We start from the raw sequence: 17,109 nt of genomic DNA, 5'->3' as shown, positions 1-17,109 counted from the left end.
TGTGCGTGCGTGCGTGCGTGTGTGTGTGTGTGTGTTATGGTGTGTGGGTGGGTGTTTGTGTGTGTGTGGGTGAGTGAATGAGGGAAAGTGGTGCAGACAGAAAGAGGTTATTTGATGGTTACATCTCCATAGCTTACAGTTCACTGAATGATGTGTCTACAAAAGAAGTTACATCCTGGACTTTCTACTTATAAATCATGACATGAAATGTAAGTACTCATATTTCTTTCAAAACCAGCAGAAAGCAAAAAGGGGAAATTGTTTTTTGTATGCATGCATGTATACTGACGTCTCATTAAATGTTTTTAACAAGTACAATTTCAACCAAATATTCAAGATTATGGTAGTTTTTAATAAATTAGCAGAGTCAAAGATATTTGTATTATTTATTTTGTATTTTCCATTTTAAAATTTTGCACAAATACTTATTTTTAGTTTATTTGAATGCCATGTATGCTTTATACATGACAATTTATTTAAAGACCCCTTTAAACTCAAGTGAAATCTATGTGAATAAAGAAGTTTAAAAGAAAACAGCACAATATGTCACATCAGGTAAATATTGCTTGAGGACATGAATCATTAATGACAGTAAAATCTGAATGTTGCTTTCAAATAGCGGTCAGGATGTCAGCATGCTACTTTTCATCCATTTTATAAATGTTGCCAAAATGCAGATGAATAATTAATTAACTTCAGTGCCATTTCAAAGATGCCCATTCATCACTAACAGCTAAGAAACCTCAACTATTGATCTGACACAGACTCTGCAGTGTGAAGAAAAACATCTTTTAAACATGCATTTTCATTCAAACAGCCACAAGAACATATATACTGCGCCTATGTGATTTATTTGATGCAGATTTCTCATTGTTCTTTTTGTATAAATTTGGGCTGGGGCCAGTTATTTGTTTTGTTCTGTTTTTTTCTCCTAAAAAGTCTCACACAGATGACTTTACATAGCAAATGCCACAATGGATGACCAATCACTTTCTGCAAATGCAAATGAAAAACAGGATAAAAAAAATAAAAAAGCCAAGTTCCAATATTCACAAACCACTTCCTCGAAGTCAAACACCGAGGTCGAAGATCAAACAGGTATGTTTGTCCAGGGTCTGTGATTAACTGCTGGTTTTAACAGGAAATTGAATTCACTGAGTTTTTGTCTTTCAGGATCTTTGACTGAAGTCAGTTCTTCAGAACAGATGTCCACAGATAATACTGAACTGTCCTCAGCTGACGTCTCTGTGAATGTCTTCTCAAATAAAACTAAACGTAAGAAGACATTTTTTAACACTAATATAACGGACAAAGTTAGTCAGGTCTTCTGGACGGTTCAAGTTCAAGTTCTAGTTTCTTTATTGTCATTCGTATCACATGTGGTACATGAAGTGGAACGAAATTCAGGGTCCCAGTTACACCCAATAATAGCAAAAATATAAAGTATAAAAAGAAACAGTGGATCTAAGATATATGCTAAAAACTAATAATGTAAAATAATACGGTGTATTAAACAGCAGCCCGAACATGAGTCTGTGGTGAGAAGATGGGTATGAATATAGCAACATGAGATCAGCAACATGTATAATCAGCAGCACAGATAAGTCACATATCACCAATTAAAGTGGCATTACAGTGATTTTTCTGGTTAGAGATTCATGAGTCTAACAGCCTCAGGGTAAAAGCTGTTCCTCAGTCTAGTGGTTCTATACTTAATGCTCCTCAACCTCCTTCCTGAGGGGAGCGAGGCAAAAAGTGTGTGTGCTGGGTGAGCGGGGTCCTTCATGATTCAAGTGGCTTTCTTCCTGCATCTGGAGGTGTAGATATCTGTGATGGTGGGGAGGCTGACTCCAACAGACTTCTGTGCAGCCTTCACCACTTTCTGCAGAGCTCTCCTTTTCCTTTGATGGTGACAAGATAGTTTCTGGAGTCCACCCTCTCCCTTGCCAACTTGTTTTAGGCAGTCATGGTCAAAGTGGTTCAAATACTTGAAACGTTTCAACAAGAAGAATCAGTCCAGAGGACCTGACTTAACTTTGATGGATTGTTCTACCTGGATTATTGAGCATGAATCAGGAGACAAATAGAACTGGCTTTATGACAGTTTAATTGAAAATTTGTTCATTTTAATGTCTGTCATAGAGGATACCCCTGAAAAACACATCATGATTGACTCTAAGAGAGGACCGGACACTGAGGTGCACACCTGTAGCTCATGTCCTGTTAAGGTAGACCAGCCAAAACCTCTTCACACCCTGCTGCCATCCTCGACAGAGACCTGCACACTTCCTGAAGCAAGTCAGTCGTTCTCATCAGCCAGGAGTCAAGACAACCTCAAATCTGCCACAGTATACACCGAGCCAGATGGGAGCGGTAAGAATATATATATTTTTTGTTTGTGCTCATTTTTTTTTTTTTTCTTCTCTTCATCTCACTGCTGGTCATCCTTCTTTCCCACATGAGATTACTGTGCTGCAATCCTACTGGCTTGCCTGTTCTGCCATCCACTGGACTGTCTGCTGGAGACGTTCAGAGGGTGCGCCTGGTCGCTGTGCTCATCCCTGTGCGGCTGCGAGCCCACCACCCTGCAGTCCCTCCTGGACGTCACTCAAGGCTGTGACCTGTGTGGGTGTCTGGGGGTTCGCTGCTTCATGTGCGACTGCGACATCTGCCTTCCTGTCACCGGGTGCCTGGACCTTGCTATGGAGCTCTCTCAAATGCTCTACCACTGATACATCAGGACAGACAACAACCAGAGATAAGCCAATATGAAGCATTTATTTGTTAAAATCTTCTGAAAGACAACGTATGGGGACAAGATTCATGGTTAACAGTCACTCAAATCTTTGTCTTGGTTGAAGTTGCATATGAGCAGAAAACTCAATATAAATGACTATGAAACTGGAAACAACACAACAGATGTGGCACGGAGTGGAGCTGCCTTCAGCTTTTGAAAGAGAACAGCTAAAACATTGTGTAAAACTCAGAATAGATGTTTTTGGCTGCTCTTGGAGGAAAAAACCTACACCAGAATGAAAATATGAACATTTATGTTCTCAAACACACATTCACTGACTGCACACAGGATTGCGTTGAGCGTCTGACAAATAAAATACAATTCTTAATTTTGTGCCTATAAAAAAAAAAAATTGCAGGTTTTACTCAACAGTCACACATTATTCTTATTAGTTAGGACATGAGACTAGTGGTTTCTGAACAGTCAAAGCCCTCTGAAATTCACACTACAATGAGCAACGATGCACTTTTAGAAATTGCATTTGATCATCCAAAATAATGCAAACGACTTGGTAGAGCATGCCAGCTGTTAAAAAAAAATCACTCAGTGATCACAAAGGTTAAAGAGACAAAAATCACAGACAACACAAGATATTAGTCAGGAAAAAACACTTATCAAACTATCGAGTTTATAAAAACAAAGATGAACTACAGTACTGTTGTGGAAAGGATAAACTTGTTCTCTATTTCTTACACGCTCCTGCTTTTCTATTTACCGAGTGTTCAAAAATAAAATGCTGATCTGTGATCTGTAGATACTCCAGAAGAAATCCTGCTTTGGCTAACTAGCTACAGCAGAAAGTGATTTTCCCACTGCCTGTAAGGTTTAATACAAGCACATGCAGCCTGGGTAACATCTGTCCACGGTGTTGTAATTACCGTATTTTCCGGCGTGTAAGTCGCATCAGTCCAAAAAAAGCAACACAAAGAGGCAAAAAAACATTGTGTCGCTTCAGCGTATAAGTCGCATTTATTATGCGTCACCGCTGACAAGCTCTCCAGCATTCCTCCACCTGTACCAGCTGGGTGAAGCAAGCGCATACGGGAGGACTCACTGTTGCAGTTCTTCAAAATTTAACAAGATTAACACTTAAAAACAATTATTTGTTTGCTCGACATTAAAGCAACGGTGTGTCTCAGTTTAATTTTTACTTAATAAATGCACTTTAATGGTCAAAACAGCTTCATTTCGCCTGGGTGGCACGGCGCCATCCATCTGTCGTGGCTGGAGCCCCTAGCTCTCCAGCATTCTTCTGCCTGCACCAGCGGAGTGAAGAGAGCACACAAGAGAGGACTCGCTGTTGCAGTTAGAAATTTAAAGCATCAGTCAAAATTTGCATTATGAATACGGAAAAAAAAAAGGATATACGTTGCTTCGGCGTATAAGTCACAGGACTGACAAATCTATGCAAAAGACTGCGACTTATACGCCGGGAAATACGGTGTGCTAAAAACCAACAAAAAGCGTTCATAAAATGCATAGACTGCCGTAAAGTAAGGTGCGGTCAAACTGCTCAAAATAAAATACTCTTATATACAAGACGCAGTAAAACATTTCACCATGTGCCAATTCCCTTAACATGGATCCCTTCTGTAGCTGCTGGTGAAACGGCCCAACACGGAGGAGAGCGCGACTGCTTTTACACAAACCCTGATTCCAGTCAGTTGAAGGAGAATAAAACACGTGCACGTATTGTTGGCACCTCTCAGTAAGTTTGCTATGCCAACGTCGCCATGAAAAACACTTCACAGCTTTTATCGTTACAAATAATAAATGCATATATTAAATACAAGCTAAAAACAAGACATCCGTCTTAAATCTCTGAATCAATCTTAAAAACTACGTAAGAATGTTTGATTTCCTAAATCTAGGCCCATGCCTGCTATATTCATTTAATTAAGATTGTATTTATAAACTTAGACCTAATCACTTGACCTGTTCTGAACAGGAATAGTAAATATATCAGGAACTGCCTGCTCTGGTTTAATCTTTTAGTATCATTATCTAGAATAGTTTGTTTTAGGTTCAGTTGTATAAATAGACTTTTGGTATAAAGGCTACACCTCCTGACATTCTTGTCCCTACAGACGGTCTCTGACCACACCAGACTCATCACAAGTCCTCGTCCATTTCAAAGCTGCTCCTGCGGCTGCTGGTTTTAGAGGCACCTGGTGACAAAGGAGAAAACAGCGGCTCGGCCCCCTGTTCTGGAGACAGAACGCACCCCTCGTCCATTAGAATGTCTCCCAGACCAACGTCGGGGTAGAGAGCCGAGGCGGCGTGGTCGTCGAGCTCGGCGAAGCTCAGGCTGCCGAGGTCCAGCGGGCTGCTGATGGTGACTCCTGCGGGGGAGTCTGAGGAGGGCGGGGACAGAAAGGAGGCTGGCAAAGGCTGCCCGGCGGCTCCCAGACCAACAAAAGTCTGGGTGGAGGCGCCTCCTGGCACCGACTGGCTGCTCTGTGGAGCTGCCTGATGCTGCAGCAGGGAAGGATCAGAGCGCAAACCCGAAGAAACGCCAGCAGATGAGAGTCCGTGGAGCCGTGCCTGCATTTCCAGTTCCTGTGAACAACAGCGACACGTAGGCATTCACACTGATACGGGTACTGGTTTACACCTAGGAGAATGTGTTGGTACATGGAAAGTGGTTTAAAACATAGAAACCATGACTGAAGCAGCTCTCACTGACACGTGTTTTAACCTGCAGTCATAACTGTGTGCTAAGTAAGTGTTGGCACCTCTCAGTAAGATATCATAGATATCACAAGTGTTATGCTGATAACACAACAGCATAAAATATGATGAACATTATAACGTAAAGTCTGCACAGAAAGGTTTACTTGAGCATATTAACAATTACTTCTTAGAATATGTGCATTTTTGTCTTGTTTTTCTCGAATATACAACAATGTTTTGAGCATCTGTGGTTTAAACGTAACATTTTTTACCACTTTTACTACCTGGATGCGTAACATTAGAATCTGGTTGTTTTGTTCCAGCTTTTTTTGCCGCATTTCAATATCTTTTGCTTTCTGCTGCTCCTTTTGCAACTTCCTGATGTAATCCACAGAAGCTTTCAGGATGGTGCCTTTATTCCATCGCATGTCCCTGTCATTATTGTACGACCGTTAGAGGGGAAAAAAAATAAAAGAGAAAACACAGCAGAAACAAAACTTGATTACTTACAACAGTTGAAGGAACAAAGTGCAGAACTTCAAAAGCTTTAAAATTTAAAAATAAATAATTGGAGAAAAATTCAATAAGGCAACTTACGGGTCACTGGATTTGGGTATCAGAGTACCCAGCTCCTTTATGCGGTCATTGATGTTGAATCTTCGCCTCCTTTCAACTGTAGTCCAGAAGGTTGAGAAAGAAAGGAAACATGAGTGTAACATGGAAAATGGAAGAGAAAAAAAACACATACCATATTTTTTTGGACTATAAAGCGCACCAGATTATCAGGTGCAATATCAATGAACGGGTCTGTTGTCATACATAAGGCGCACAGGATTATAGGTACATTAAGTAAAACAAAACAGTCAGATAAGTCAAACTTTATTCAACTCATTCACAATGACCACATAAAAATGGTTTGAGGTCAGTAAGTACAATCAGAATTAATACATAAGATGCACCTGATTATAAGGCTCGCTGTCAATTTTTGAGAAAATTTAAGGATTTTAAGTGCACCTTATAGTCCGAAAAATATGGTACCTTATGCAATGACAGCTATCTGCATTGTACTTGTGCATAGTGTTACTGTATTCACATTCATTTCAGTACAAGTCGTCAGTATGCTTACAGAAAAAGCAGAACGCATAAATTAATGTGAACTTACTGAGGTTATGGTTGTCTTTCTTCTGCCTTTCTTTCATTAGTGCTTTGGCATCTGACTCTGACAAAACAAAGTCATGTTTTTTAAACTCTAATCAAACTAAAAAGAGAATTACTGCATGTTTCATAAAAATCAAAGCACGTGTAAGTGCATTCTGTACCAGAAAGTTCCCTTTTAATTTTTGGCAGGTCAGCGGGGCAGGAGTTGCTGACAGTAAGCGTAGGAGCAGCCATTCCGGGGCTGTGGTAAACGTCCAACAGATTTCCTGGGAGCTTGAACCACAAGAAACAACGCGTTACAACAGATAGATACTTTTAATGGAAGAAATCACAACCGCTACATATTCAGAAAAAAATGCATATTTAACAATTGGTTTCTTAGAATCAGATAAATGCCTTTTTTACAAGCTGAAGCAAAATATTGACAATATTTTCAAACTAAGTTTTAATCGACTGCTGTTATTCAAACAACAAACGGTCTCTCTTTGCTTCAATACCAAAGAACACATTTACCTCACTGAGTTTCTTTTTCTTGTCCTCCAAAATCATCACCATAATCCTCATTTTCTATTTTACCGTTCAGTTTTGACGAGCTTCCTGAGACTTAGTGGTTAACCTGCCAGAGTACTTTCCTGTCAGCAAAATCCACTGTCTCGCTTCCCCCTTGTCTTCCACCCTCCCACAGCTTTACCCCGCCCAGGCAGCACTTCTGTGACGAATAGTAACAAAGTGCCAGAAATGCATATTTGTTCCCACAGCTTTCAAATTCCACACATAACAGAGAGCGTTCATTCACAGAAAAAAACACTCCGATTATAAGGAGATAAGTGCGACTGAGCTGCCTAAAATCAAGTGAGATTTGTCACCAAAAACCAGAACAAACAGTCAGAGCTAATGTTGAAAAGGAAGTAGTCACAGTTCAGTGAATGTATTGTTCTCACCGTGCTGGGCAGCTGAAGACCAGAGTCAATCAACGTAATGATGTCATCATTAAAACTGGATTCAAGGCTAATAATGTCGTCGATCACATCATCGATCTAGATACAACACAGAGATTCACCCACAGGGACATGTTAGACTGTACTAAAGTAATAAAAATATAGACATATTGTGTGTGTTTTAGCATCAAACACAATGTCATGACATAAAGCATTTAACCCAATGCAAGAGCTGTAAAGGAAGATGATTCCAAAGATGCAGGAGAAGTGCTGGCTCAGTTAAACTACAGGTGTAGTATTTCACATCTTATTGTGACAGCAGCCCAACAGGAGCGAGATGATAACGGGCACGCTTCATCACAGTGGGAGCTTCTAGTTTAACGCTGCACAACAAACGTAAATAGGCAAGAAACGAGTTGTGTTTAACTTCCTCAAAATTGTACTGTGATTTTGCAAAAAAGGCAAATAGGCAGCATTGAGCAACCTGCTGTCAAAGCAAACACAAGCCCACAGAGAAGACAGTAAACCACAGGATTTCTCTTACTTCCTCTTTGTTGGATCCAATGTTGAGCAGAGCCATAGGACTGTTAGGGGCACTGCTGGCCGAAGGGCCAACTTCAGGGGCCGAACTGGACTGGGGGGCAGGGGACACACTGAGAGTCTGAGTCACCGTCTTGTTTCCCAAAGTGGTGGAGAGGTACTGCTTCACCTGCTGCCTCTGAGCCTGCTGGATGTGGTACTTGGTGGGGTTCTCCAAGTGGGTCTGCACCTGAACCATACCAAAAACATTAACGATAAATGTGTAAATCTGATGCACTAAACAGTTAATACAAGTTATGTTATGAATACAAAAGTGTTTAGACAGTTAAACGCTGAGTAACAATTATATTAAGAAATGCAGTGATGTGAACAGTTTTTTAAACAAATGTTTTTATTTAATTGTGTTTTGCTGTTAAAATTGATATAGGTGGTAGAGCTGTCATTTCTAACCCAAACCCAGAGCCTGACTCCACCCAACCTGGATTCATACTGGGCCATAATAATGTGCTTAATGTGCGAGCCGGGTCGGTGTCGGGCTTTTGATTGCGTCAGCGGACGAGCGTGGCTGACGATCCAATTATATGGCAACATGGCTTGCCATACAATCACCAGCTGCACATGGCCATTTGACCGCGTGCTGACCAGCTGGTTGAAAGAGGTAAAAAGTTCAGTTAAGCTTCAGATGGACTACTGCCAGTGATCCATCGCCCAAATGGACATTCATTCAGCCGCTGCACTCAGCGGATGAGCGCGGCCGACAACCCAAACAGGTGAGATCACAAAATATCCAAGATGTCAGAGCAGGGTCTGTGTCTGAATAATGCAGAATGCAGCACAAGCAGGGATTTTAATGCGCTTTGACAGCCATGAAAGGACAAACATCCCCTCAGCTCTGATCTTCTGCCCCCTTTACTCAGCCGCGCGCATCCGCCGACCCTTAACTATATAAGCAGTCAAAGCTTAATTAAACTGTTCGGGGGGGGGGGGGGGGGGCTTCAGGTTCGGACCTGTAATTACTGTTAATTCCTTGGGTCGGGTGGGGTTCGGAAATTATGGCTATGGGCTGGGGCCGGATTTTTGGGGCCCCGAATGCAACTCTAACAGGTGGTAACCAAAGACAGTATAAATTGTGTATTAAGAGAGTAATAAATACATGCAATACCCCACAAGTACTGAAGTTCTTTGGTAACATTTCAATAGAAGAACTTGTAAACTCCACACAGAAATACACCAGGTCCAACCAGGAACTGAACCCAGGAACTTCTTGCTGTGAGGCAACAGTGCTAACCACTAAGCCATCGTGCTATTTTCTTTTTAGGTTTTAGACTAATGGTTGTAAAACTGGCAGGTTTCTTTATTTGTCATACACACCACATGTGGTGGAATGAAATTGGGTGCACAGGGTCCCAATCACATCCAACAAAAGTATAAAATGTAAAAGAACTTCAGTAATAAGATCTAAGATATGAACTAAGAAAAATGTTTAACTAAAAATACACTAAGCACTAGTAGTACAAAAACAATACGAGGAACAGCAGCAAAAACATGAGTCTGTGTGAGCAGATGAGCATGCATGAACACAGCAGCATGAAACAGATCAGCAGCAACATGATGTGATTTTTCACAGTGATTATTCTGGTTAGAGATTCATGAGTCTAACAGCCTCAGGGTAGAAGTTGTTCCTCAGTCTAGTGGTTCTACACTTAATGCTCCTTAACCTCCTTCCTAAGGGGAACGGAGCAAAATGTATGTGTGCTGGGTGAGTGGGGTCCTTCATGATGCAGGTGGCCCTCTTCCTGCATCTAGAGGTGTAGATTAGAGCTGTCATTTCTAACCTGAACCTGAAACCCGGCCTGGACCGACCAGTTTAAATAGGTTTATAAAAGTTGCGTTAAGCTCAGATGGACACCTGTCACCGGCCTGGTTGAAATGGACTTGTGATCTGTCCAGGGAGTACCCCACCTTTCGCACAGTAACTGCTGGACATGGACACCAGTGACCCAGCAACCCGAAAAGGAAGAAGTGGGTAAAGATAATGGATGGATCAATCAGCTGATCGCCGGCTGCGTGCATCTCCGCACCTGCTCTCATCTGCAGTGAAGGAAGTAGAAGAATCTACAAAAGCCAAAGCGAGCATCGCGTTCAATTAAAATAGCCTTTTCTATATTTTTCCTAATAATTTAGCTCTAAAAATAGTTTTGTTCATCTGTATAATAGCCTATCTTTACAGTTGAATTTTTAGGCTATTCTTTTTTATGTTAATATCCATTTGGTGACTTGTTAATAAAAATAAGTCTTATATCTTCCATTCATTACATTTGTAAAACTATCATGTCAAACTGATTTGTTTACAAAAGCAAGAAAAGCTTAATTATTATTTTTTTTTTTTTTTTCGGGTTGGGCCCAGGTAGGGCTCAGAAAAACAAACAAACTACGGGCTCAGTCCAGTCCGGGCCGGCTTTATTAGGCCCCAATGCAACACTAGTGTAGATGTCTGTGATGGTGGGGAGGCTGACTCCAACAGCCTTCACCACTCTCTGCAAAGCTTTTCTTTTTGTGTTTGTTAATGTGGATTAGCTGTGTAGAAAATCATCAACCGGTAATAATTATTTTCTGTAAGTTTCATTAAAATCTCTTTAGGTGTTCATAAGATATTTTGCTAAAACTATAGACAAGTGAAAACACACACAAAGGCAACAACTCTTTTTCTTCAGCAGTGGGAAATATGTATAAATCAGACTCAAACGCACTGTTGAATTTTCCAAGTCTACAATAATTAAGGATGAAGCAGAGTGAGGTGGAAAACTGTCTGATTTATACATTTTTATTAATTTTACGTTTTTCTCCATGAATAAAGCACACATCGAGGTAATAAAAGGAAGGATTAGACAATTTTTATCAGTTACATTCAAAATATTTTTACTACAGCCAGACTGATATATCGGGAGGACTGATATTTTAGGCCGGTATAGGCATTTGGGGACAGATCGTATCAGTGATAATTGTTCCATTATGTGCCAATATAAGCACTTCTAATTTTCACCCTTAAAATGCTGAGAATCTGCGTAATTGTACAACGTATCCAGCAGAGGGTGCATGCAGACTATTTCAAGTCATGGCAGTTCACTTTAAGTTTCGATTTCAGTTAAAGCAGGGAGTAATACTGTGTGGCATATTTTGCTGAGCAGAGCATGGTTAAGTTTATTTTAACTGATCTGTAAGATTAAAAAAAAATCAACAATAAAAAAAATTATCTTCAATCCTCCAACACGCTTGTCATTAGCTATGTGCCTCGCAAGTTAGCAAGCTAACATTTAGATAACCTAGCATTGGCTAGGTTTTCTAGGTTATCTCACATTTTACCTTGTAAAACTTTATCCAGAGCAATTAGTTTAACGTAGAGGTAAAATATATCAGTGTTAGCAACGTTATCTTTGTTGTCCTCAGTGAAATACATTGTCTGAAATCTTCACTTCTTTGCAAAGAAAAAACAAAATGCTGCTGCAGTCAATACTACTGTAATTAGGCCTTCACCATAGATGACTCACTGTTCAAACAATGAACAGGGAAGGGCATTTCTTTGTGTAATTTATATTTTTGTAAACACTTGATAACTTTACGTTGAATAGCGGAGGGTAGAAAATGTGAACACACGTTAGGAAGATTGTTTTTATGACCAGTACACAACTTGTAAACCTACTGTTGGACTAATTAAAGCGTGGATCTGATTAGCTTAGCTTCATGGTTGTTAACAGCTGCTCTAAATAAACAAGCCCTGCTCCACTTGCTGTTTACTTAGATTCTTAGGGGTGGACACAGCTCAGTTTTATTAGCCATTACATCAGTTATTGTCATTTGCCTTCCCCTCCCAATATCGGTATTGGCAATAGACAAAATTTGTATATCAGTCGGGCTCTAATTTTTACAAAACAGCGCATAGATTTCAGAGCAACAAATGTTGTCATCAAAACTTTTTTTCTGAGAAATGTCTTTCTAATTTTTCTTTGTTAATATGATCAACATTCTGCATTTAACACCTTTGATTTTGCTTTCTTTGAGTTACTTTCAAAGTTCTCCAAGATATTGTTCACAGATTTGTGTAAATCTGTGTTAGTGAGCACTTCTCCTTTGATGAGATAATTCATCCACCTCACAGATGTGGCATATCAAGATGCTGGTTAGACAGCATGATTATTGCACAGATGTGCCTTAGGCTGACCACAATAAAAGGCCACTCTAAAATGTGCAGTTTTATCACACCGCACGATACAGATGTCGCAAGTTTTGAGAGAGCATACGATTTGCATGCTGACTGCAGGAATGTCCACCAGAGCTGTTGCCCGTGAATTGAATGTTCATTTCTCTACCATAACTCGTCTCCAAAGGTGTTTCAGAGAATTTGGCAGTACATCCAACCGGCCTCACAACTTCAGACCACATGTAACCACACCAGCCCAGGACCTCCACATCCAACGTCTTCACCTCCAAGATCATCTGAGACCAGCCACCTGGACAGCTGCTGCAACAATCGGTTTGCATAACCAAAGAATTTCTGCACAAACTGTCAGAAACATCTCAGGGAAGCTCATCTACGTGCTCGCTGTCCTCATCGGGGTCTGCACCTGACTGCAAATTGTCATCGTAACCAACTTGAGTGAAATAAATGCTCATATTCGATGGCGTATGGCACGTTGGAGAGGTGTTCTCTTCAAGGATGAATCCTGGTTTTCACTGTACATGGCAGATGGCAGACATGGTGTTCTTTGGGTTATCGGTTTGAGAATTGAGTGGTCCTTGGTGGGGGTGGGGTTATGGTTTAGGCAGGCATATGTTATGGACAACAAACAGATGCATTTTATGTCTCACCTGTGAGGTGGATGGATTATGTCTGTAAAGGGGAAGTGCTCACTAACACAGATTTACACAAATTTGTGAACAATATTTGATAAAAAGACTATTGTGTTTGTAGAAAAAGCCTTTGAGCTTTGAGTTCAGCTCATGAAAAATGGGAGCAAAAACAAAAGTGTAGTTTATATTTTTGTTCAGTGTAGTTAAAAAGATGAATTTTAACCTGACTTAGTTAAGTCATGACTAAAAACTAAAGGGAAGTGCCTGAAACTATGGAGCCACATCAGGAAAAACAAAACACTTTTCCACTCGCCTGAGTTTCACAATGCTTAATGTTTTTTTAAGAAAAAAGGAATAAACAATGATGAAACGTTACATTCAAGGTTGTTGTTTTTTGTATCAATCTCTAAATTAGTAATTTCTAAAAATAAAAAATAAAAAAACCTAAAAAAAAACCCAACAACTTAATTTCCATTTTATCTTTTATAAGAAATGTTATCAACAAACTAAAACAAATTGAATTTTAAATCACTGCATTTTATTTTTAACCTATAATTTTCAGCATTTTAACAACTTCTTTTTAAGAACAGATGTACAAACTCTTACTTTTAGCACCTCCACGGGCACCTGTGCAGGAGGAGGGCGGGCAGCGTTGGGGGGCAGGGTGACAGAGATAGCAGGAGTGGAGTCGGAGGCTCGGAGCTGAGAGGCCGAGGCATGTTGCTGGGCCTCACGCCGCTCCTGCTCCTGAGCTTGTTCTCGCATTAGCTGCTGCCGCAGCAGCACACGGGATGACATGATGGGTACAGATCAAGGTTTAGAGCCGGAGCTGGAAAACAAATAAACAAAGTGTTGAACTGGTGCTAGAGGAAATAAAATAATCTGCATTAGTGTTTAAATGATGCTGCTTTGAATGTTTGTCATAATGTGACTGCTCCTCATGGTTTCTAATATATTTAAACTCAAAATAAACACATTGTTTTCATTCATCAATATCCCAAGCACTTGGTTTACTTACATAAAATCAAAATCAGACTATATAAAATGATTTTTGATGCAAGAAGGATGACATCACACAGATGAAAACGACAAAGACTATGATAATTATACAATTATGTTATTGGGCAACCACTTGTTATCTTAGATGTAAATTTACAACAGTGAATTATTGAGGCTATAAAAATCTTGGATAGTTTGTGACTAATTGGCTCAAAAATGTAAAAAATATTCAGTTTTATATGTGCTGATGTTCAACCCTTATAAAAACAACCATATTTCATGATGTGTAAGAACATGCAGATCAACTCAATATACTGAAGAGGTTATTAAAAAAACAAGCTGATGATCATAAATTGCTCTGTGATCTCCTCACTGCTGAGCTTTTTCAAAATAATACAATATTTCTGACAATATTTACAATATATATAAATCTACTCTGTAATAAGCAGCTATGAATTATGCCATACTGAAAGAAACTTTCTAAACATGTTACTAAAGTCACTAAAGCCCATCAGCCCCTGCTACAGTTGCTTTAGGAACTGACAGTCAGTAAAATTAGTAAACAGTTTCTTTACAGCGGCAGGTAACATTGTTCACAATGAATGGGTATGTCTGTTTACATTTTAGACTAATGTAGAACTACTGTAAAAGGTGGAGAAAGTTGTCTAATGGATACAACCAAACATGAGTTCGCTTAACCGTTCCGTGAATAATTTTTCCCAGCAGAAGTTTTGATTTGTAAATTGTAAGAGTATAAAAATGGATTAACGAAGTGAGCGTTCCTCTAAGAGGAAGTTCTGCAGTCGTGCACCTTGTACAGGAAACCAACATGCACAGGTGGAGAAGTGGAATGCAACTCTTCAGCACCTACAAGTCAAAATGTGTGAGGTGAAATAAGAGCGTCTAATATTTCTAAAACATCTGACTAAAGGTGTGGCTGTGCTCTGTCAGCTCCTAGCTTTTAAAGTCTATCTTTACTCTTGAACTGGCAAGATGAAGTGTACAGATAACTCAAAATAATCTTAGTTGCACAGTGTTAGAATACACAAGTGTAATATTGTTGCTGAATTCTACAGTCAGTGAATATATGAATTGTGATAAATCCACACTTCTCTTTTTCTTCTCATTACAACTCACACCACTGTGTGTTTTATTGTCCACCATCTTCATCTAAATAAGGAGTGAGCTCCGTCTGGACAGTCTAATGTATTTCTGGTATGTAGAGCATGAATGCATCACACTCGGAATAATAACCTAATGTGATCCAAGCAGCGTTTTTGCAATATTGTTACTGCACACACTGATAAAACAATGCATAATGTGATGTACTGTACTGTCATACAATAATGCTATATTTAATATTTTAAATATACAACTTAATAATAATACATTTATTTGGTAATGGGTTGGAATAAGGGGCACCTGCGTTGATCACATATAGAAAAAGTACCCAGAACTCCATCTGTCATCTAGTTGTTTACTTCCCACTTTAGAGACAACCATAGCATCATTTTAAACTTTGGCTCCAACAAAAGCTGCTTGATTATCCTAAATGTGAAAAAAGAACTTTTTCAACACTAAGGGACTCTTAGTTTATATTTTAAGCACATAATTATCTAAATCAACCAGAATGGTTCATCAGCATATACTTTTTCTCACTACCAAAGTGTTATGAAAGGTAACTACAGTGCTCTGTAGTTTTAAGCAGTAATTAAAACACTTTTGAGGGATTTAAGGTCTAATAATAATAATAATTTTATGAAAAATATTGTATTAATATTGTTCTAACCACTGAAAAAGTCAGAACATTTTAAAATCTTTATTAAAAAAATACTCGCAGAAAGGTTCATGAAGTAGAAATTATTAATACGCAATACATTATGCCAGTTTTACTGACTGGTGACAACCTGTTACATTAGTCAATGGAAACTATTCATTCCAGAGGTTGTCATTTTATAACGCTGCAATCTTTCTGTTTTCATTATTTTTTGTACCTGCATATTGATCATTTGAAAGTTAATTTTAAGCTTTTATTAATGGCAGTCATTTGTTTTAACACACGACAAAAATATCTTCAGGTCGAAGAGACAAAGGCATAAGTAATCTGTTAACTTGCTTTATTTCAGGTGACAGTCCGTTAAAAACAATGTGAACATTTTGTTCTTATGAAGCTCAAACTATTTGTTATATCTCAGGTGGTGCTCAGACCCTACAGGAGAGTTTGTTGTATTTATTGCGTATATACTACATAACACAACTTTGTTAAAAATAGACCACTAACTTTAGAAAACATACAAGTTTTCCAGTGTTTAATATGCAGTTTGCATTCAGAGCACAGCTTACTCTTGGCTGGTTATGTAATAAACACACCGCTAATAAAAGTGCTAAGCTCATTTTTCTGATAGGACTCCATTTTTTAAATCATATATCTGTTTGAGTGGTTAGATGATAGTTAACAAGCGTCAGACATCAATCTGAGGATACTTTTTGTTTTGTAATCTCCATGTTAAGCAGCGGTGTTCAGGCGTCATGACTTGGCAGAGCTGTTTGACAGCTCCGGGATGCTAACGGGCCGCTCAAACAAGAAACATACACAAAAATACAGCTTTTACTTCAGAAACCTTTGACTGAAGCTTTAAAGTATAGCAAAAGACAGGAGTGGTTTATGTTTGAGGACAGATTCGATCTTTCAGCAGTAACGAACAACACAACCAAAGTAAAAAAGGAAGTTAGCGCTTAGCTAACTAGTCGGCTAACCCTCGTTAGCTGCCCCAAAAGCTACTGCTATGTAGCTAAAATATATATTTTAGATTCAAGATACGTACCATATAAATTACTTTAAAGTAATCAGGGCCATAAGTTTGCGGAGTCCTCCGTTTTCTTTGCCATTGTACAATGTCGGTGATTACAAAATCGTTAGCTAACCACTATTCTAAACACTGTTTACGTTGGACTGAGGTCAGCAGGAAAAATGTGACCCGGAAGTAGTTGTCAGCTGTCAAATGGGATTCCTCAGCAGCTGTTTTGTACATTTAAAAAAAAAAAAGCTGTTTTGTACATCAAGTACTGTACTTAATCTAAGTATACTGTACTTCTGTACTGTACTGTACTTTGTGTCAGTGCAGCTGGGTGCAGAACAAAGTCTGCTTTTGTATC

At 39.2% G+C, this 17,109-nt stretch overlaps 1 protein-coding gene across 1 annotated transcript; it reads right to left on the bottom strand.

The window, feature by feature from the left end:
- Positions 1 to 4,548: 4,548 nt before the first annotated feature.
- On the bottom strand, positions 4,549 to 16,922 carry tfe3b (transcription factor binding to IGHM enhancer 3b). Its single transcript, XM_037679285.1, has 9 exons — positions 16,779 to 16,922; positions 13,561 to 13,783; positions 8,111 to 8,335; positions 7,570 to 7,665; positions 6,790 to 6,901; positions 6,633 to 6,689; positions 6,068 to 6,143; positions 5,755 to 5,920; positions 4,549 to 5,356 (listed from the first exon to the last, which is right to left on the bottom strand). The coding sequence occupies exons 2-9, from the start codon at positions 13,750 to 13,752 to the stop codon at positions 4,910 to 4,912; spliced, it is 1,371 nt and encodes a 456-aa protein (XP_037535213.1). The 5' UTR covers positions 13,753 to 13,783; positions 16,779 to 16,922; the 3' UTR covers positions 4,549 to 4,909.
- Between the last annotated feature and the right edge of the window lie 187 nt (positions 16,923 to 17,109).

The sequence above is a fragment of the Nematolebias whitei genome, chromosome 7 (genome assembly GCF_014905685.2).
Source record: "Nematolebias whitei isolate Nwh7 chromosome 7, NemWhi1, whole genome shotgun sequence".
In the NCBI taxonomy this organism is placed as follows: Eukaryota; Metazoa; Chordata; class Actinopteri; order Cyprinodontiformes; family Rivulidae; genus Nematolebias; species Nematolebias whitei.
This window is presented reverse-complemented; position numbering and strand designations above follow the sequence as displayed.